Below are 22,429 nucleotides of genomic sequence, written 5' to 3' on the forward strand. Positions count from 1 at the left end.
CCCTTCACATACCTAAAAAAGCTTTTGCTATCCTCCTTAATATTCCTGGCTAGCTTGCCCTCATACCTCATTTTTTCTTTCCGAATTACCTTTTTAGTTAAATTCTGCTGCACCTTAAAAATTTCCCAATCTTCTATCTTCCCACTCAGCTTGGCTCGGCCATACTTCTTCCTTTTTAACACAATGCTATCTCTGACTTCCTTTGTCAGCCACGGTGGCCCCTTCCCCCTCTTTGAGTCTTTCCTTCTCTGGGGAATAAACTGATCCTGCACCTTGTGCATTATTCCCAAGAATTCCTGCCATTGCTGTTCCATTGACAATTCTGCTAGGATGCCCGCCCAGTCAACTTTAGCCAGCTCCTCCCTCATGGCTCCATAGTCTCCTTTGTTCAACTGCAAAATTGACCCTTCTGATTTGCCCTTTTCCCTCTCCAATTGCAGATAAAAACTTATCACGTTATGGTCACTACCTCCCAATGGCTCCTTTACTTCGAGTTCTCTTATCAAATCCTGCTCATTACACAGCACTAAATCCAGAATAGCCCTCTCCCTGGTCGGCTCTCGTACCAGCTGCTCCAAGAATGCATCCCGGAGGCACTCTATAAACTCCCTTTCCTGGGGTCCAGTACCAGCCTGATTTTCCCAGTCCACTTGCATATTGAAATCCCCCATAACTACTGTGACATTACCCTTGCCACATGCCAACATTAACTCACTATTCAGCTTGCACCCAATATCCATGCCACCATTCGGAGGCCTGTAGATAACACCCATTAGGGTCTTTTTGCCCTTACAGTTCCTCAGTTCTATCCACACTGACTCTACTTCTCCTGATTCAATGTCCCCCCTTGCAAGGGACTGAATCTCATTCCTCACCAACAGGGCCACCCCACCCCCTCTGCCCACCTTCCTGTCCTTACGATAGCATGTATACCCTTGAAAATTCATTTCCCAGGTCTGATCTCCTTGCAGCCATGTCTCCGTTATCCCAACAACATCATACTTACCCATTCGTACCTGAGCTTCAAGCTCGCCTACCTTATTCCTGACACTCCGTGCATTCAGATATAGGATTTTTAACCCATTTCTCCTCTCTCCATTCATATTAATGTTCCGAAATTGTGTAGTTCCTACCTGTCCTCTACCCTCTATCTCGCTATCCTCTCTCTCATTCTGGATCCCCTCCCCCTGCAAATTTAGTTTAAACCCCCCCCCCCGTGCAGCATTAGCAAACCTTCCAGCAAGAATGTCAGTACCCCTCCAGTTCAGGTGTAAACCGTCCCGTTGGAACATCTTCCCTGGAACAAATCCCAATTATCCATAAACCTGAAGCCCTCCCTCTCACACCATCCCCTCAGCCACGTATTAATCTGCCTAATCTTCCTATTCCTCTCCTCACTCGCATGTGGCACAGGTAAAAATCCTGAGATTGTTACCCTGGATGTCCTGCCCCTCAACTTAGCACCTAACTCCCTGAACTCCTTACGCAGGACCTCCTCTCTTTTCCTGCCCACGTCGTTAGTCCCTACATGGATCACAACATCTGGGTTCACGCCCTCCCTCCTGAGAATAACCTGAACCCGATCTGAGATATCCCGGACCCTGGCACCAGGGAGGCAACAGACCATCGGCAATTCCCGATCATCCCCACAGAATATCCCATCTATCCCCCTGACTATAGAATCCCCTATCACTACCGCTTTCCTCTCTTCCTTCTTCCCCTTCTGAGTTGAGGGTCCACTCTCGGTGCCAGAGACCAGACCTCCGCAACTAGTTCCTGGTAGGTCATCCCCACCAACAGTATCCAGAGCGGTATACCTATTATTGATGGGGACAGCCACAGGGGTGCTCTGCTCTCTCTGCCTGCTCCCCTTCCCTCTCCTGACAGTTACCCAGTTACTCTCCTTCTGTCTTATCGGTGTGTCTATCTCCCGATAACTCTTATCTATCTCTGCCTCCGCCTCCCGAATGATCCGTAGTTCGTCCAGTTGCTGCTCCAATTCCCTAACTCGGTCTGCTAGGAGCCGCAGCTGGACGCACCTTTTGCAGGTGTGGTCATCAGGGACAACTGTGCTGACCCTGACCTCCCACATACCGCATACGGAGCACATCACTGCTCTGTCTCCCCCATATCCTGCTCCCAGATTAGTTACAACAAATCAAGATAAAAAGTACCCACCAGACCTTACCTTATATCTCAGCAGCACGTACTCAGGCTTACCGGCTTCTTCTTAGCGAAGTCCTTGTGTGCCGAAGCCCCTTGTGCCGAAGCCCGACCACTCTGCTTCCCTCTCAGTCCGCTGCCCGCTCCAACACTGCCCACTCTAGAGGCTGTTTGCCTTTTAAGCTGCCCGCCCCGCGCCTGCGCAGTCCAGCCGCCCCACTCAAGCACTTAAAAACTTTTACAACCCTACTAAAAGCACCTTAAAACAACAAACTAACCCTAGTAAATTACACCCCTCTTAAAAAACTAAGCTCTACACTTAAAACCCACTAAAAAAGATAAAAGAAACACTTAGCTTTTCTGAGGTCCTCCGAACTCCCCTCGAAGCGAAACACTCAGCAGTTCAGGCAGCATCTGTGGGGAGAGAAACAGGGGTAATGTTTTGTCAAACTTGGATAGGGAAAGAAACGTTAGTTCAGTTCTCCTTTCCACCGCCACTCTGACTTCTGTCTGTGCCCTCCAGACCTGTTGCAGCAAGGTCCAACACAAGCTTGAGGAACAACACTTCAACGGTGATGGAGGCGAATACAATAGGGTCTTTTAAGTGACTGTTGGATAGGTACATGGAGCTTAGAAAAATAGAGGGCTATGGGTAAGCCTAGTAATTTCTAAGGTAGGGACATGTCCAGCACAGCTTTGTGGGCCGAAGAGCCTGAATTGTGCTGTAGGTTTTCTATGTTTCTATGTTCAATGTTAATCTTCCGTCTAGACACGTTACAGTCTGTCCGATTAAATACTGAGTGCTCACTTAGACAGGCACAAGAACATGCAGGGAGTGGAGGGGTATGGACCATGTGCAGGCAGATAGGGTTAGTTTAACTTGGGATCATGGTCAGCACAGACATTGTGCTGGACTGTTCTATGTTCTCCAACTTCTGATAACTTGCTTTCTCTGGACATTTCTGTAGCACCTCTGTGATACTGGTTCAGTACTTGCCCCCTCAAATCAGCACACCCTGATGAACCTTTTGCACACATCACACTTTGTCACCGACTGACTCCTCTCCATTAATAACATCTTCACAGCTGCTACATCATTACTAGGAAGCGATCCCATGACCTGCTGATACAGGGGTAGAATCCCTGAACCGTGATTGACATGGAAGCTATTCCCTACCCATGGAAGGATTTGGGCTGTTCCTGTGTGAGGTGTTATCAAGGTGTTTTCATGTTCTGTTGGGAGACTGGCCCCATACATGACCCCTAAACATCCCTGTTTGTTTGCAGGTGGCTTGCCATCCGGTTGGAATTTGTTGGCAACCTGGTGGTGTTCTTTGCTGCGCTGTTTGCTGTCTTGTCCAGAGACAGTCTGAATAGTGGGCTGGTCGGGCTGTCCATTTCATATGCACTAAATGTAAGTCTCCCGTGGCTGATCGTGGGGAACACACACAGACCCCATCCCGTCGCTGTGTGTGGGAATCAGGTACACACCCCGTCCCGTCACTGTGTGGGGGAACCACGGACACACAACCCGTCCCGTCACTGTGTGTGGGAATCAGATACACACCCCGTCCCGTCACCGTGTGGGGGAACCACGGACACACAACCCGTCCCGTCACTGTGTGTGGGAATCAGATACACACCCCGTCCCGTCACCGTGTGGGGGAACCACGGACACACAACCAGTCCCGTCACTGTGTGTGGGAATCAGATACACGTCCCGTCACTGTGGGAGGGAGTTACGACCGTGCCCCATCTCCTTCATCACGCCTCAGTCCCGTGCTGTGGTGAGTGTTGCCCCTGTGGTGGGCACTGTGTGAGCTGAAGCCCCTTGCCCCTCCCTTCCTGTCTTTCATCGCTCCTTTTCTCTTGCTCTGCTCAGGTGACGCAGGCACTGAACTGGCTGGTGAGACAGACATCCGATCTGGAGACTAACATCGTGTCGGTGGAGCGAGTGGCCGAATACAGCCAGCTGGAGAACGAGGTGCCCAGGCTCGGAGGAAGGAACAATGTCCCGTGGGGAGAGGGGAGCAACGATAGGGTGGGCAGGGTGACACCAGCCATATGGGGCGGTTAAATTACATGGAGATTGGAACCCGGGCACAAGACATCTGATCTATGCTGGGAGTTTGTCATGGAGTCACACAGCACAGAAACAGGCCCTTCATCCCATCATGTCCCTACTGACCATCAAGTACCCATCTACACCATTTACCAGCACTTGGTCCACAGTCTTCATTGGAGATTCAAGCTTGACTTGCTACTTAAATATTACCTCCACCACCTACTCAGGGAAGGTGTTCCAGGATTCCAACCACCCTCTGGATCAAAAATTTGTTCCTTATATTCCCTGCAAACCTCTTACCCTCAGCCGATGCCCTTTAGTTTTACTCACCTCTGCTACGGGGGAAAGGTTTCCTACAATCTACCCTATGCCCCTCATAACATTGCATATCTCGATCAGGTCCCCCCCCCTCCGCCCTAGCCTCCTCCGATCCAAGGAGAACAAACCCCAGCCTTTCCAGAGGTGTGGTAAATAGAACTGTACACAGTACTCCAGCTGTGGCCCAACCAATGTTTTATAAAGTTGTACCATAACTGCCTACTCTTATATTCTGTGCCCTGGCTCATACAGAACATAGATGGTACAGCACAGGAACAGACCACGATGTTGTGCCGAGCTAATTAAACTAGTAATTAAACTCCTAACTAAACTAATCCCTTCTGTCTACACAATGTCTGTATCCCTCCATTCCCTGCACATTCGTGTGCCTATCTAAGAGCCTCTTAAACACCTCTATTGTATCTGCCTCCACCCCCACCCCTGGCAGCACATGCCAGGCACCCACCACTCTCTGTGTGAAAAAACTTGCCCCGCACATCTCCTATGAACTTACCCCCCCTCTCACCTTAAATGCATGCCCTCTAGTATTAGACATTTCAACCCTGGGGATCTGTGGACTTGTACACCGAGGTGCACCACTGGCCATAGGTTTCCAATCATAAACACGACCCACCACCATCACCCTCTGCCTCTGAATACCAAGCTGATTTTGGATCCAATTTGCCAATGCCCTGGATCCAAACCTTTGGTGTCGCAGCGACCAGAGTTGCTGCCTCACAGTTCCAGCGACCCTGGTTCAATCCTGACCTCCGGTGCTGTCTGTGCAGAGTTTGCATGTTCTGTCTGTGATTGTGTGGTTTCCCCCCAAGTGCCCTGGTTTCCTTCCACATCCCAAAGGTGAGCTGGTTGGTAGGTTAGTTGGCCACTGAGAATTACCCCTAGTGTGTAGGTGAGGGGTGGAATCTGGGGGGGGTTGATGGGAATGGGATTGGTGTAAATGGAAACTCGATGGTCAGCATGGACTCGGTGGGCCAAACGGCCTGTTTCCATGCTGTCTGACTCTAAAACCTTGTTATCTTAGATTAATCCCTGCCTTTCCAGGTGGAGATTAATCATGCCCCTCAGAAATTTTTTCCCTACCACGAACATTAGACTCACAGGCCTGTATTACATGTCTTATGGTTCCACAGATCCCTGAAAGTTGCCTCGCAGGTGGATAGGGTAGTTAAGAAAGCTTATGGGATGTTAACATTCATAAGTCGTGGGATCGAGTTTAAGAGCCGTGAGGTAATGATGCAGCTCTATCAAACTCTGGTTAGACCACACTTGGAGTACTGTGTCCAGTTCTGGTCGCCTCATTATAGGAAGGATGTGGATGTGTTGGAAAGGGTGCAGAGGAGATTTACCAGGATGCTGCCTGGGTTGGAGAACATGGATTATGAGGAGAGACTAAGGGAGCTCGGGCTTTACTCTTTGGAGAGAAGGAGGATGAGAGGAGACATGATAGAGGTGTACAAAATATTAAGAGGAATAGATAGAGTGGACAGCCAGCGCCCCTTTCCCAGGGCACCAATGCTCAGTACAAGAGGGAATGGCTTTAAAGTAACGGGTGGGAAGTTCAAGGGAGATATCAGAGGAAGGTTTTTTAGCCAGAGAGTGGTTGGGGCATGGAATGCGCTGCCTGGGGCGGTGCTGGAGGCAGGTACACTGGTCAAATTCAAGGGATTGTGGGCCGAAGGGCCTGTTTTGTGCTGTACTGTTCTATGGTTCTATGGTTTATCCCCGTTACCTTTCCCAAGTAACAATACCACACTTGCTGTCTGGAAGTCTCCCGGTGATTCTTCCTGTGTCCCCTGTACACACCCATTCTCCTATCCCGGACTTGTTCTTCGTTAATGAACGGGCCTTTTATAAAACAGGAAATGTAGTGACATTTTGATTTTATTTTTATTTAATTCACATTTCCTCAGGCTCCTTGGGTACTGGAGAACAGACCAGAAAAGGGCTGGCCATCAAAGGGTGAGATCAGATTTGTGGATTACAAGGTGCGGTACAGGCCAGGGTTGGACCTGGTGTTGCACGGATTCTCCTGTGACATCGGGACCAAAGAAAAGGTAAGGATTCAGTGATCTCACCAGTTGAGGCTCCTGTAGAATCACAGACCTTTACAGCACAGGAGGAAACTGTATGACCCATGTGTTGCCTCTTTAAAAGGACCATTAGTCCCACTCACCTGCTTGTTCCCCAGAGACTTGCATTTATCCCACTACCATATGGATCTGCTTCCGATATTGTCCCAGATAGGCTGATCCACTTCACCAACCCAGGAGCAATGAAGAATCTCCCATTCTTCAGACCACTAACTTAACCCAGGCCCACCAACGACACTTTCTCTCTGTTGACTTAGTCACAGTTCCTTAAGAGTTTAGGATGCCTCTCCTTAACATAACAAGGAGGAAAACCCACCTTTCCAGTGATCCGCTTACAACTGAGGACCCTCGTCACTGGAGGCACCCCAACAGATGTTTGCACCTCTGCCTTGATACCCTCCTGCACGTGGCACCAGTAACTGACCCAAAACCCCAGCTGAGGTACTGTTAGTGGTCTGACCCTCTCCCCATCCAACCCCCCACCTCATCCAACCCATTCCCCATCCAACCGTCCCAACCCTCTCTCCATCCACTGTCCAACACCTTTCCCCATCCAACTGTCCCAACCCCCTCCCCATCTGACCCCTTCCACATCCAACCATCCATGACTGTTAGATACCCTCTCCCCATCCAATCGTCCCAAACCGTTCCCCATTTAACTGTCCCAATCCTCTCACCATCCATCTGTCCCAACTTTCTGCCCCCATCCAACCGTCCAATTCCCTCTCCCCATCCAACCTTCCTAACCCTCTCCCTCCAAATAGTCTTGCCTGATGCATCTCTCCCCAGACGGTCCTGTGTCTGAACACACTCTTCCCCAGACACCCCTCTGACCCCTTTGCTCAGACAGGTGTCTGCCTGACCTCTCCCTCTCTCCCCATCCACAGATCGGCATTGTTGGGAGAACAGGCGCTGGCAAGTCCTCTCTGACCAACTGTCTGTTCCGCATCATTGAGGCAGCTGGGGGGAAGATCCTTATTGACGGACTGGACATCGGCACCATTGGTCTCCATGACCTGAGGCAGAGACTCACTATCATCCCACAGGTAGGAAGGAAAGGCAAGAGGGACACACATGCACAGCACCTACAGCCACCCCAGGATCTCACAATGTGCTCTGCAACCGACGGTCCACTGCCGTCACTGTTGTAATATACCTGGCGGTCATTTTGTGCACAGCAAGATACCACAAACAGCAATGACTGGGTATCCATAACGATGCAATCTGAGGGAGAGTTATTGGCTCAGAACACCCCTTAAGCGGTACAGCTGGTAGAGCTGCTGCCTCACAGCTCCGGTGACCCAGGTTCGATCCCAACCTCCGGTGCTGTCTGCGTGGAGTGTGCACGTTCTCCCTGTGACCATGTGGGTTTCTCCCGGGTGCTCCGGTTTCCTCCCACATCCCAAAGACGGGCTGGTTAGTAGGTTAATTGGTCACTGTTAAATTGCCCCCAGTGTGTCAGTGAGTAGTAGAATCTGGGGGGAGTTGATGGGACTGTGGGGAGAATAAAATGGGATCAGTGTAAATGGTTGGTCGATGGCTAGTGCAGACTCAGTGGGCCGAAGGGCCTGGTTATCCTCTGTAAGACCAGGGAAAGGTCCTTTCCTTTCCGTACAGGACTGTGCGATACTTAACCAATTTAAAATTTAGCTTTGGTCTTGGGTGAGAAAAGATATACTCTCCAAAGAGGGAGGGACTGCTTCAAGAGTTATGATTGGGTCAACTAGAATTAAGAAAGCTAGAGGGAATCTCATTGAAAAGTACAACATTCTGAGAGGACTCCACGGATCAAGGGTGTGAAGGGCCCAGAGAGGGTGGGGAGGAGGTTTCTTACTTCATTCAGGAGATGTGGGCTTCACAGGCTGAGGCAGCATTTAATTGCCCATCTCTAGTTGCCCTTGAGAAGGTGGTGGTGGGTTGCCTTCTTGAACCGCTACAGTGCTTGCGGTGTGGGTACACCCACACTGTTAGGGAGAGAGTTCCAGGATTTTGACCCAACGGTGAAGGAAATTTTCAAGTCAGGACGGTGTGTGGCTCGGAGGGCATCTTCCAGGAGGTGGTGTTCCCCGTGCTTCTAGCTGATAGAAGCCATGGGTCAGAAGGTGATAAGGAGTCTTGGTGAGTTGCTGCATTGCATCCTGTAGATGGTACAGACTGCTGCTACTGTGTGTCAGTGGGGGAGTGAGTGAATGGTTGTGGGTGGGGTTAATGTTGACCGGAAAGGTTCCAGGGATGAGGGATTTCAACTCTTGGGTCAGACTGGACAGCCTAGGGGTGCTCTCCTTAGAGCAAAGAAGGTCACGAGAAGCTATGTTAGCGGTGGACAAGATCAGGACCAGTTTAGGCAGGCAGAGATGGAAGAAGGTTCTTTAAAAACTGAGAACAACGGGCGAATGTGAAAGAAAATCTCTTCTCACTGAAAGGTGTGATCCAGAACTCACTGTCTGTGGCAGTGGTGGGAAGAGGATCAAGAGATAAGATCTCTCTATTAGTCACATGCACCTCGAAACACACAGTGAAATGCATCTTTTGCGTAGAGTGTTCTGGGGGCAGCCCGCAAGTGTCGCCGCGCTTCCGGCGCCAACATAGCATGCCCACAACTTCCTAACCCGTATGTCTTTGGAATGTGGGAGGAAACCGGAGCACCCGGAGGAAACCCACGCAGACACGGGGAGAACGTACAGACTCCTTACAGACAGCGGCCGGAATTGAACCCGGGTCGCTGGCGCTGTAATAGCGTTACGCTAACCGCTACACTACCGGGTCTTCGGAAGAAAATTGAAGAGAATATTGGAGAGCAAGACCAGGGTGGAAAGACAGGAGTTGTAGGAGTAAATGGGTGGCTCTACAAAGAGCCTGGGCTTCCATCCCACCTCATTCCATGACTCCAGACACAAGGGAGACTGCAGATGCTGGAAATCTGGAGCAACATACGAAACGCTGGAGGAACTCAGCGGGTCGGGCAGCCTCTGTGGAGGGAAATGGACAGTCGACGTTTCGGGTCGAGACCCTTCATCTGGACTGGAAAGAAAGAGGGGAGAGAGCCGGTATAAAAAGGTGGGGGGGAGGGGTGGATCCAGGTGAGGGGGTGATAGGCAGGTGTGGGACGGGGCAGAGTGGGAATGGTGTAAGGTGATAGGTGGGTGACAAAGGCTTCTTCAAGGTGGAATGTGATAGGAGAGGACAGTGGACCAAGGGAAGGAGGTGGGGAGGGGAACTGGAGGGAGGAGTGTGTGCGTGAAGGGCAGATGGGGAGGGCAGGGGAGGGGAAAGAGAAGGGGTGATAGGGCTGGTAGGACAAGGGAATCTAGGATTTCTATTTCTTATGTTCATTGGAAACTGATTTCTTCTATTCACTCTATCTGAGAAAACATCTCTCGTATATCCATAAGACATTTCCTCAGCTCCAAGGAAAACAGCCCTGGTCTCTCAATCTCCCAACCAACTGACGACCTCATTCCTGGGACCAGCAATAATACCTCAGAGCAAAATTGTCCCAATCCCCCTTGTTAACCCAAAAATTTATACCAAATCCCATTAGGGCCGAGTGACCAAAGAGGGAGCTTTAAGGAGTGGCAATGGAGGAGGCGGAGGGTTTTAGGGAGAGTCTGGATCCTCCGAAGCTGTAGGCTTGGTGAAATGATTCCAGCTGGGATGATCAAGAGGCCAGAATTGAAGGTTTGGAGGGTTGTAATCCTCCCGTATCTTGTTTTTTGCTCTGGATAGCAGCATCTGTTTTGTCTCCACAACTGCCCTGTCCAACACTGTAACGTCCTCCCGAAAGCGCGTTTATACATGATTAATCTTGCTCCTCACTTTTCGACCATCCCATTTTGTGCATTGACCAATCTCGGGCCGTCTTGTTGCTGCAAGGACCCCGTGCTGTTCTCGGGTACGGTCCGGATGAACCTGGATCCTTTCAACAGATACTCTGATGAGGAGGTGTGGAGTGCGCTGGAACTGGCTCACCTGAAGCACTATACCGCCGGCTTACCGAACAAGCTGCAGCACGAGGTGTCGGAAGGAGGGGAGAATCTCAGGTAGGTCACCGTCACCACCAACCACAGACTCCCGATGCTGTCGGGCATCGAGTGTCAATCTCATGATCAATCATCATTCACATCACGTGTGTGTGTGTGTGTGTGTGTGTGTGTGTGTGAACACGGTCCTGTGTGTCCGTTAGTGTAATGGCTGTTTGGTCTGCATATGCATGTATTGTATGTACGTGTGTAGACCCACGATTGTCTGTATATTTTTTTGAGCAGTTGAATTGCCAAGGAATAAAAGGCTGGTATATGGGATTAATATAGATGGGTACTCGATGGTCAGCATGGACACGGTGGGCCAAAGGGCCTGTTTCTGTGCTGAGTGACTGTATTTAGGTTAGCTCGTATGGGCATGTGTAGATGTATATGCTTGTGTCTATAGGTGTACACACGTTTGTATTGTCTGTACGTGCAAGCCTGTGACCAGGGGTAATACAATTATATCTTATGTACATGCGAGTATACACATTGTGTGCATGCATAAGCTTGTGTACAGAGGTAGTACGTGTATCGTGTGTGTGTGTACATGAGTGCATGCATGTGCCGCTGTACATAAAGGTATACTGTGTACTTGGGTGAATGCATGTCTGTGGCCTGTACATAGGACTGTACTAGTATACACAGTGCATCTGTGTGTAATTGTGTCTGTAGATGTGTACATTGTGTGAATGTCTGTGCCTGTATATGTAAGCTTGTACATAGACTACCCTGTGTATGTGTCTGTGTACATATATGTATGTGTACCTGTGTGTGTTTGTGTGCCTGTGCAATTGTGTTTATGTACATGTGTGCCTGTGTATGTGTATGCGTGTCTATGTATGTGTCTGTGTATGTACATATGTGTCTGTGTGTGTACATGTGTGTCTGTGTATGTGTGTACCTGTGTATGTGCGTGTGTCTATGTATGTGTGTGTCTGTGTATGTACATGTATCTGTGTACGTGTGTCTGTGTGTGTGTCTATGTATGTGTGTGCTGCATGAACACGGGTACACACATGCGATACGGTGGTGGTTCACCCCCTGGGCCCCAGCGGGGATGGGAAGCCCCCGCTGTTTCCCCGAGAGCAGGCTTCCTGTGCCGGTGAGTGAATGGGTCTCTCCCCCTGCAGTGTGGGCCAGCGGCAGCTGCTATGCCTCGCCCGGGCGCTCCTGCGGAAGTCCAAGATCCTGATCCTGGATGAGGCGACGGCGGCCGTGGACCTGGAGACGGACGGCCTGATCCAGAGCACCATCCGCAGCCAGTTTGCAGACTGCACCGTGCTAATCATCGCCCACCGGCTGCTCACCGTCATGGACTGCAGCAGGTAGGGGTGTGCTTTCCTGCGGTGCACTGCTGCTGCGACGTTGACGCCACAGGCTGACCTGTGCACAGCAAGATCCCACGAACAATCTCTGGGGAGGGCGGGCAGATCACACTTTCCATCGCTGGTCCCTGCGTCTCACACCCCCCCCCCCCGCCACACACGTGTACACACGTGTACACACGTGCACCAGTCAGTACTGCTACCTCACGGCTCCAGAGGCCCAGATTCGATCCCAACCTCCGGCACTGTCCGTGTGTGGAGTTCGCACGTCCTCCCTGTGGCAGCGTGGGTTCCTCCCCACTGCCGGGGGGCTTCTGTTTCCTCTCACCTCCCAAAAAAGACGTGTGGGGTCGGTGGGTTAATTGGCCGCTGGAAATCGCCCCCAGTGCGTGGGTGAGGGGTAGAATCTGGGGTGGAGGGAATAAAATGGATGCGGTAGGGTCAGGGTAAAACTGGGTGGTCAGTGGTCGGCGCGGACTGGGTGGGCCGAATGGCCTGTTTCTGCACTGCACTTGTCCATCACAGACAGACACACACACACGCACAAATGCAGAGGTGCACACATACACAGGTGTATGTTAACACATTGACACCTATACTCACACAGGCACATTTGTACATTCATATTCATATACAAAACATAGAACAGTACAGGAACAGGCCCTTCGGCCCACAATGTTGGGCCCAACTAATTAAACTAGTAATAAAATGCCGAACTAATCCCTTCGGCCTACACGATGTCCATATTCCTCTCTGCATGTGCCTATCTGAACCTCTTAAACCTCTTAATCTGCCTCCACCACCACCCCTGGCAGCACATTCCAGGTACCCACCACACTCTGTGTAAAAGAACCTGCTCCGCACATCTCCTTTGAACTTACCCCCCTCTCACCTTAAATGCATGCCCTCCAGTATTAGACATTTTGATCCTGGGAAAAAGATACCAGCTGCCTTCTCTACCAGTGCCTCTCATAATCTTATAAACTTCTATCAGGTCTCCCCTCAGCCTCTGCCGCTCCAGAGAAAACAACCCATGTTTGTCCAACCTCTCCTTATAGCACATGCCCACTAATCCAGGCAGCATCCTGGTGAACCTCTTCTGCACCCTCTCCAAAGCCTCCACATCCTTCCTGTAATGGGGCGACCAGAACTGAATGCAAAGCACCAGATGCGGCCTAACCAGAGTGTTATAAAGCTGCAACATAACTTCCTGACTCTTGAACTCAGTGCCCCGACTAATGCAGGCAAGTGTGCTGTACGCCTTCTTTACCACCCTCTCAACCTGTGCAGCCACCTTCAGGGAGCTATATTTACACAGGCATGTGGGTGGGCTATTCGAAGACAGAAGGCTTCACAGTACAGCCCATGCCTGCCCTCCCCCCTCCCCACCTTGCTTTTCCACTGGGAGGGCAGAACAGGACAGGAACTGGTGACAGATCCCTCCCTCGCCAGGATACTGAGGACCGATGCAGTACTGAGTGTGGCTGTACGGATTGGGGAAGTCCACCCCCCCCCACTCCCGCACCTGTCCCAGCCCCCTCTCCTCCAGCCCGAGGTTTCCGAGGAGGAATCTCCACCCAATTAAAGAGGGTGAATCCCACCGCCTGGTGAAACTCTGGCGTGAAACCATCAGAACTGGGTTTGAGGGGCATAGATAAGGTGAATAGTCACAGTTTTCTCCCCAGGTAAAGGAGTCTAAAACTAGAGGGAGGAACCAGAGGACTCAAGGGACTGAGGTATGGAGGGAGGTTGAGCAGGTTGGGACTTGTAGGAGACTGAGGGGTGATCTTATAAAGGTGTATAAAATCATGAGGGACATAGATAGGGTGAATGCGCACTGTCTTTTTCCCAGGGTTGGTTCTATTGATTGATTCTATTAAAAGGGACGTGAGGGGCAATGTTTTCACACAGAGGGTGGTGGGTACATGGAACGAGCTGCCAGAGGAAGTGGTAGAGGTGGGGACAATTACAGCATTGAAGTATGGACAATTCCGTGGATAGGAAAGGTCTGGGCCAAATGTAGGCAAACGGGACTAGCTCGGAGAGGAGTCTTGGTCTGCATGGATGAGTTGGGCCGAAAGGCCTGTTTCCGTGCTGTATTACTCCATGAACTGACTGTGACAGCTTCCAGAGCCAAATAGCACACTGCTACTCCATGTCTGGGCTCACAGTCGGAGAGCGAGCAGTGAAGTGAGGTTGGGGAATGCAGAGGTTGCTGGTGGAGAAATCTCAGGCAGAATCCCAGGACCGGGGTGACTTGTTCCTCCCTGGGGTTCTGAGGCAGTTTAAGAGTCCCATCCAGGACCCACAGGCTCTGCCATGGGTGCTCGTGGAGCAGGCGTGCGGGCTGTTTGGGACGTCCCGCGCTCGATCCGCTGTCCGCACTGGGCCTCCGCACACTCCCAGCTCCTTCTCCATGTTGGATCCGTCACGGGCCAGAGATTCCCACCACTTGGAGAGGACACTGCATCCTGTTCCTGGGTGACCAGATCTGGAACGCCAACACCTTCATGGAAGACTGTGATGGGTGCTGATCATTCGTAGCTGCTTATCACCGCCTGATTTGGCACAGGAACAGAAGGGATTACACATTCCCCTGACCCTCCTCAGTCAGATGGAGACTCTCTGTACCTCAGCCCCATTTCTCCCACTGACACGACTCAACGTGGAGCCACAAGGTGGTGAAGAAGGCTTTTGGCACACTGGCCTTCATCAGTCAGGGCACTGAGCATGGAGGTTGGGACGTTATGTTACGGTTGTATAAGAGGCCACATTTGGAGCATTGTGTTCAGTTTTGGTCACCCTGTCACGGGAAAGATGCCATTAAGCTGGAAAGGGTGCAGAGGAGATCTACGAGGATGTTGCCGGGACTCGAGGGACTGAGTTATGGAGAAAGGTTGAGCAGCCTGGGGGACTTTTCTCACTGGACCGTACGAGAATGAGGGGTGATCTTACAGAGGTATATAAAATCATGAGGGGCATAGATAGGGTGAATGTGCACTGTCTGTTTCCCAACGTTGGGGAATCAAGAACTAGAGAGCATAGGTTTAAGGTGAGGGGGAGAGATTTAATAGGAACCTGAGGGGCAACTTTTTCACCCAGAGGAAGTGGTTGAGGCAGGTACATTAACAACATTTAAAAGGTACTTGGACAGGTACATGGATAGGAAAGGTTTAAAGGGATATGGGCCAAATGAGACCTGCTCAGATTAGAATCTTGGTCGGCATGGACCAGTTGGGCTGAAGGGTCTATTTCTGTGCTGTCTGTCTCTGGCTCTATAACATTGTCCACCCCAGTCCTGAAGACTCCAATCGACCCAAATGACACAAACAATTGAGGCGTTTAAGAGGCTCTGAGATAGGCACAGGAATATGCAGAGAACGGAGGGATACAGATCGCGTGCAGGCAGAAGGTATTAGGTGTCATTAGTTTAACTAGTTCATAGCAAAAGGGCAGGCACGGTAGTGTAGCGGTTAGCGTAACACTATCACAGCGCCAGCGACCTGGGTTCAATTCCCGCCTCTGTCTGTAAAGAGTCTGTACATTCTCCCTGTGTCTGAGTGGGTTTCCTCCGGGTGCTCCGGTTTCCTCCCACATTCCAAAGACGTACGGGTTAGGAAGTTGTGGGCGTGCTATGTTGGTGCCGGAAGCGTGGCGACACTTGTGGGCTGCCCCCAGAACACTATACGCAAAAGATGCATTTCACTGTGTGTTTCGATGTACATGTGGCTAATAAAGATACCTTATCTTAAAATCATGGCCCCAAGGGCCTGTTCCTGTGCTGTACTGCTCTATGTTCTATGACCACCCCTATTCTGAGGTAGTGCATAGATTCTTTTAGAGTGTCATACAGCATGGAAACAGACCCTTCGGCACAACTCGTCCGTGCCAACCAAGGTGTCTTCCTGAGCTCGTCTCAATTGCCCGCATTTGGCCGACATCCCTCTAAGCCTTTCCTATCCATGTCCCTCTCCAAATGTTGTAATTGTCCCCGCCTCTCTGGCAGCTCGTTCCACACACCCACCACCCTCTGTGTGGAAAAACTTGCCGCTCGGATCCCCTTTAAATCTTTTACGAACCCACACTGTTGGGAGACCAGTAACAACTGTTACCTTGTCTGACAGGGTGATGGTTTTGGACGCTGGAAAAATCCTGGAATTTGACAGCCCCTCTGTGCTGCTTCAAAGCAAAGGACACTTCTACCATATGGTGATAGATGCGGGCATAGCGTTGGATGGGGACACGGCCCTCTGAGGGTCTTTCTGGGCACGACCACACAATGAGGGCTGGTGCCAACCATTCGGAAGGAGTGCGCGTGTCGACAACCTGCACCTCAGCCGCTCGGGATAAGGAAGGCTCTCCCGAACCACTCTCTTGTGTAAAACAATAACCCTGACTTTCTGCGCTGTGATGAGCTGGAGATCGGGGAGGGCAGCCGCAGTTTCCACCGGTGGGATTTCACGCTTGGCAGCTGATCGGCCACGGGAGGCGTGCCTGGGTCTCTGGGATGGGCACGGAGCAGAACATCAAGGTTACCTGGCACCAACTGGGGAGCTTCCGCACACCACATGGCACTGTGCCCAGGGCCTTTACATCCACTTCACTCACCAGCTCTCCTGAGCTCGACAATCTACCCTCGCTCACAGTCCAACCTTAACATACCCTCCTCCTCAACTACCCACCTCTCCTCCAGCTGATATCTCTCCGTCCCAGCTCTTCCCCGAATTTAATTCCTATACCACCGGCTGCCTGAATCCCCCTCTACACCCCCACCCTCCCATCCCACTAACTCTAGACCCTCCCTACAAACCCCACCACTACTCTGGCTCCTCCCTACAACCCCCACCACTGTAGACCCTCCCTACAACCCCCCCGTCCCACTACTCTGGACCCTTTCTATAATCCCATTACATCCCAGACCCTCTGTACAATTCCCCACCACTGGCTGCCCAGACCGTCTCTATAACCAACCCTGTGCTCTCCTGTCACCGTGTCGACTTCTGTTCGACAATGGCTCCTGTGAGGGACCGGCTGGCGTGTTGCCGTTCGAGCTGCTTGTCCAATCCGGGACATTACGTTACATCAACCTCAGCTCCAACGCGGCATGACGATGTGGGGTCAAACGCCGACTATAGCTCCCAGCTATTTCCCCAGTCTCAGCCCGACCCGTTTGTCCTCGGCCTCCTCCACACCAGGGTGAGGCTAAACACAAACTAGGGGAACAGAGCCTCATGCTCCCCCTGGACAGTCTACAACCTGTCGGCATGGACAGTGAATTCTCCAACCTCCAGCAACCTGCTCCCCCTCTCCTCCTGATCTCCCCAGTCCCTCCTGCACCCACCCCCAGCCCCCCATCACCCTGTTCCTTTCCCCTCCTCCACCCACCCCATCACCCACACACCCCTCCCACTGGGTCCCCTCCGCCCCACTGTTCCCACCTGCCCTCCCCACCTCCCTTATTTGGTTTCAGGCTCCACCTTCCTCTCCGATCAGATCCCACCATCTGCAGCCCCTCTGTCACCTCCCGGCCTCTGTCGCTGTTCCCACCCTCCCCTCCCCCATCTGCCTATTCCCCCCCTCACCTGGATCCACCTATCGCTTCCCAGCTCTTGCTTCACCCCTCACCTCTTTACACTATCTCCCCTCTAAGCTTTCAGTCCAGATGAAGGATCTCAACCTGAGATGTCAACTATCCATTTCCCTCCACAGATGCTGCCTGACCCACTGAGTTCCTCCAGCACCATGTTTATTTGTTAAATGTTTTATCTTTCTTGCTGCTTGTGACGTTTGATGGATGAGATCAAGTCAGTGGGCTCACGAGCTGCCACCATCACAGACCGGAGTCCCTCACTGTCAAACCAGAGAGGAATTACTCTTTGGCATGCTTTGACTGATGTGTCTACCATGGCTGTTCATTAAAATGTTCATTAGACCCTTGGCCTTGCAGGAGTGCAACAGTGCGCGAGAGACGGGTGTGTCCTCTGTAGCGAAGCTGACTTCTCTGTCGAGAGTTTGGGGATTGGTCCCCTGATCCAAAGCATTCTGGAGATTGGGTGGACTTGGAACTGGGTGCCAAGGGGAAGGGTTTCAGAGGGAAGGGGACACCCAACAGAAGCAGCCATGTTATAGATACACAGGGGGGATAATCAAGAAAGATAATTGGTGGCCAATAAAACACTCACTTCCTCTCATCAACACTAAGAGGTATTTTGTTCATGTGGGGGTAATTCAGGGGCGGAGGGGCAGTTTCTGGACAACCCCTACTTGATAGGGGATCCAGGCGGCACAGCTGGTCGAGCCGCTGCCTCACAGCACCGGAGACCCGGGTTCAATCCCAACCTCCGGCGCTGTCTGTGTGGAGTTTGCACGCTCTCCCTGTGACCGCGTGAGCTCCCCCCGGGTGCTCCGGTTTCCTCCCACGTGCGGGTCGGTGGGTTAATTGGCTGCTGTAAATTAACCCCAGTGTGTGGGTGAGGGGTGGAATCTATGGGGGGTGGGAGTTGGTGGGAATGTGGGAAAAGAAAATGGGATTAGTGTAAATAGGTGATGGATGGTTGGCAGGGACTCTATGGGCCGAATGGTCTGTTTCCATTCTGTATCTCTCTATGATTCTAGACCAGCTAAAGCTCATCCGCTTTAAGTCGGAGAGAGCAGGCTCAACTATTAAGGCCTACTCAAGTGAGCGATCCCTCACCTCCCTATGTGTAAATATCACCAACAAGTTGTCCCTGTCCAACCATGTGCACACTATGGCCAAGAAAGCACACCATCGTCTCTACTTCAGAAGGCGAAGGAAATTCAGCATGTCCCCTTTGACCCTCACCGATGCACCATAGAAAGTATCCTATCCGGATTCATCACGGCTTAGTACGGCAACTGCTCTGCCCAAGACAGCAAGAAACCGCAGAGCGTTGTGAACACAGCCCATTCCATCACGGACCAGCCTCCCCTCCACAGCCTCCGTCTAGACTTCCCGCTGCCTCAGGAAAGCAGCCAGCAGAATCAAGGACCCCACCCACCCTGGACATTGTCTCCTATCCTACCTTCTGTTGGGCAGAAGATACAGAAGCTTAAGAGCACGCACCACCAGGCTCAGAGACGGCTTCTATCCCACTGTTACCAGATTCTTGAACGGACCTCTCATATATTAAAAGATTAGCCCTTGATCTCCTAATCTACCCCATCGTGGCCCTTGCACCTTATTTGCCTATCTGCACTTTCACTGTAAATGCGACACTATGTCCTGCATTCTGTTTTCTTTTTACTACCTTGATGTATTTACATGTGGAATGGTCTGTCTGGATGGCATGCAAATGAAAGCTTTTCACTGTATCTCAGTACATGTGACAATAATAAACCAATTCCAATACCCATGTCACACAAAGGCTGAAGATGTGCCATGCATCCTGAACAAGTGATACCCCATTTGACGTCACGGTGCCCAGAAGGTTCTGGTTTATAGTTTATCAAGGTGGCTGACCCACCCCTGTGGGTCCTGACCTCATTAGCCAAGCAGGTTTTAGATTGACTTCCTTCACGTAATGTGCAGGAAGTTGCAATGAAAGATTTCTGGGCCTTCCTTTCTCACACACGCACGCGCCAAGTTTTGGAGAAATAAAATCTCTTTAATTCCAGAACACACTCCCTTCATTTGTTGACAGACCCTGCACCAGGTGTTGACTGTGTTCATTGACCAGAATGAGCTGTTTGAGATGGTGACAGATGTCTCCAGATTACAGATGTGCTCTATCTCACAGTCCTATGTCTCTCACAGAGGGAGTTCCTTGGAGGTAGGGGTGTAAAGTCAATTGACGCCCATCTTTTACCAGCTTTTACTCAGCACTGGGCCTGCCCTCCACTGGCGGGATGTCCCAGGACCACATCCCTAGCCAGGACAGCAGATCCAGGTCTACCCAGGCCTAGACAGGTTTGGTGATTTTGTCCAGTGCCCAGGTGAGGCTGGGTCGGGAGGATGGACCGTCGCAATTCCACAGTTGTAGCCAATGTACAGTTGTCAAGCAGGGCGGAGAGACTGGGTTCGATGACAGACCCAGACACACAAGTTGCTCAGCCAAGGACAGATTCTCCATCAATATAACACTACCTTGTAGCACAGACAACATGCATGGTTAGGAAGCAGACGACCAACTCTGGAGCAAAGATCTTCAAGCCATCGTGTGTAAATTGCCTGGGTTGATCACTGAGAGGAGGGAGAGCTGATGGTTGTTGGTTGGGATGGGCTCTTTGCTGGGCAGATTCGTGCACATCAGGTAGATATTTGGCTTTGCATTTCTCCTGGACACTTGTTTCCCTCTATCCCACTGGAGACAGAATGATCAGCAGCCATTTTGCAACTGGTCTCCATCAGCTGTTGGTACTAGGAACACCAGGAGGCCCTTCAGCCCCTCAATCCAGTTCTATTATTCAAGGAGATCACAGTTACACCAAGCACTTGTATTTGGTTTTGAAACTCCCCTCTCCCCCAGCAATCTCCTCAGGTTTACTTTAATCGCAGTCTTGAGACATACTTGTTACCGTTGGTACTGAAACCGGGCAGTCTGACCAAACATGCCCAGGGTTGGAGACACAAGAGACTGCAGATGCCCGGAATTCGGAGCAACACACAAAGATGCTGGAGGGAACTCAGCAGCGTCAGGGCAGCATCCGTGAGGGAAATGGACAGTTGATGTTTGGGTTGAGATGCTTTTATCTGGACAGTCCGTTTCCCTCCACAGATGCTGCCTGAACCGCTGAGTTCCTCCAGCATCTCACGTGATGCTCTAGTTTCCAGCATCTTGTATCTGCAAAGTCTCTTCAAGGTTTTGCCCACTTTGAAGAAGTTTTCCTCCTCTGTCTGACGGGAGTTCTGTGAGACAATTTCTCACTGCTCCCCCTCTGTGACCTCTGCTCCTCAGTCTGGATGAAGGGTCTCGACCCGAAACATCAACGGGTCCATATTCCCTCCATAGACGCTGCCTGATCTGCTGAGTTCCTCCAGCGTTTTGTGTGTTGTGTCCAGGCCTGTAGCTTAACCAGTCCAACCAAAATACTCAAATTGAGTAAATTATAAAACTCGGCCATGTGTAGTGTAAAACACCATTGAAAATTCAATAAGGATACATCAAGCTTAAAATGCTGGCATTTATACAAAACTGTAACTGCTCTTGGAGAGGCCAATTAGTTTTTCATACTACGTCCTCATTGGCTTTGGAAACATATCCGTGGCCCCTTCACCGTGGGATCCTGCCATCCCATAATTCAGTAGCCTTTTCCCGCCAATAGGTTGCCCCAGCGCTGTGCTGATGCACAATTAGGTAGCCTTGTTCGTCGTGAAATCCTAACTTCAAAATGGTTGTCGTGGAAACAAGAGGCCGAGGGGAAAGACCAGATCGGCAAGTGACTTAAAGTTCTTTAAACGTGAGATGGCATACATTACCGGATGCTTTTGTACGATAAGAAACTGTTTGAGCCGAGATTAGTTCCAGCCTTTGTCTCAATCCCATTCCAGAAGAAAGGAGACACTGGTTCCATCGAGAGGCCCTGGTCTCCACTTCTGTCCAGTTATCATTAAGCACAAGGGGACGTCTGCCGCCGTTCCATTCAAACCTCTCCCTTGGCCTGTTTCCTACCCTCACGTGTATTCCGTTTTCCTGATGTAGGTAGCAGGAACGTAGCCCCGCCTCCCGTTGGCTTCTGCCAGCCACCAGTCCGGGTTTCCGCTCATGTCATGGAAGCGGATGGATCTGCAGCCGCTGGTTAGTGGCGATGGAGAGGCTCGTTCGCGCACCGGGCCCTGAAGTCGTAGACCCGCGTAGTAGACCTGGGCAGGGAGAAGGGAGCAGTCAGGTAGGCGACAGGTAGACCGACCACTGAACTACAGTGGTGGGTGGAGAAAATAGTCTTAGAATCACACAGCACGGAAACAGGCCCTTCGGCCCAACTGGTCCATGCTGACCAGGATGTCCATCTACACCAGAGGGAGACACAAGAGGCCTGCAGATTGCTGGAATCTTGAGCACACACGGGAGACGCTGATGGAACTTAGCAGGTTCAGGCAGCATCTGTGGAGGAAAATGGACAGCGGAGTTTCGAATCGAGGACCGTTCATCTGGAGACCCGAAACATCGACTGTCCATTTCCCCTCCACAGATGCTGCCTGACCCGCTGAGTTCCTCCAGCACCTTTTGTGTTGCCCATCTGAGCCAGTCCCATTTGGCCCATATCCCTCCCAATCTTTCCTATCCATGAACCCATCCAAGTGTCTTTTAAATGTTGTTAAGGTACCTGCCTCGACCACTTCCTCTGGCAGCTCGTTCCACATACTGACCACCTTCTGGGTGAAGAAGTTTCCCTCCAGTTCCCATTAAATCTCTCCCCTGTCACCTTAACCTGTTCCCTCCAGTTCTTGATTCCCCAACCCCT

General features: G+C 51.2%; 2 protein-coding genes across 2 annotated transcripts in view; one reads left to right on the forward strand and one right to left on the reverse strand.

Annotated features, from left to right (window-relative positions):
- abcc2 (ATP-binding cassette, sub-family C (CFTR/MRP), member 2) overlaps window positions 1-20,628 on the forward strand; it is an 84,047-nt gene extending 63,419 nt beyond the window's left edge. Inside the window, exons 26-32 of the mRNA XM_052027106.1 lie at window positions 3,451-3,577; window positions 4,046-4,147; window positions 6,478-6,621; window positions 7,545-7,703; window positions 10,531-10,697; window positions 11,813-12,007; window positions 16,132-20,628. Coding sequence (XP_051883066.1) covers window positions 3,451-3,577; window positions 4,046-4,147; window positions 6,478-6,621; window positions 7,545-7,703; window positions 10,531-10,697; window positions 11,813-12,007; window positions 16,132-16,261 — 1,024 coding nt within the window. The 3' untranslated portion in view covers window positions 16,262-20,628. The remainder of the gene's footprint in view (window positions 1-3,450; window positions 3,578-4,045; window positions 4,148-6,477; window positions 6,622-7,544; window positions 7,704-10,530; window positions 10,698-11,812; window positions 12,008-16,131) is intronic.
- A 74-nt stretch (window positions 20,629-20,702) lies between these two features.
- LOC127576874 (dynamin-binding protein-like) overlaps window positions 20,703-22,429 on the reverse strand; it is a 111,957-nt gene continuing 110,230 nt past the window's right edge. The window contains 1 exon segment of the mRNA XM_052027680.1: window positions 20,703-21,827. Within this exon segment, the coding sequence (XP_051883640.1) occupies window positions 21,639-21,827 (189 nt within the window). The 3' untranslated portion in view covers window positions 20,703-21,638.

Source organism: Pristis pectinata, chromosome 12 (assembly GCF_009764475.1).
Source record: "Pristis pectinata isolate sPriPec2 chromosome 12, sPriPec2.1.pri, whole genome shotgun sequence".
Lineage (NCBI taxonomy): Eukaryota > Metazoa > Chordata > Chondrichthyes > Rhinopristiformes > Pristidae > Pristis > Pristis pectinata.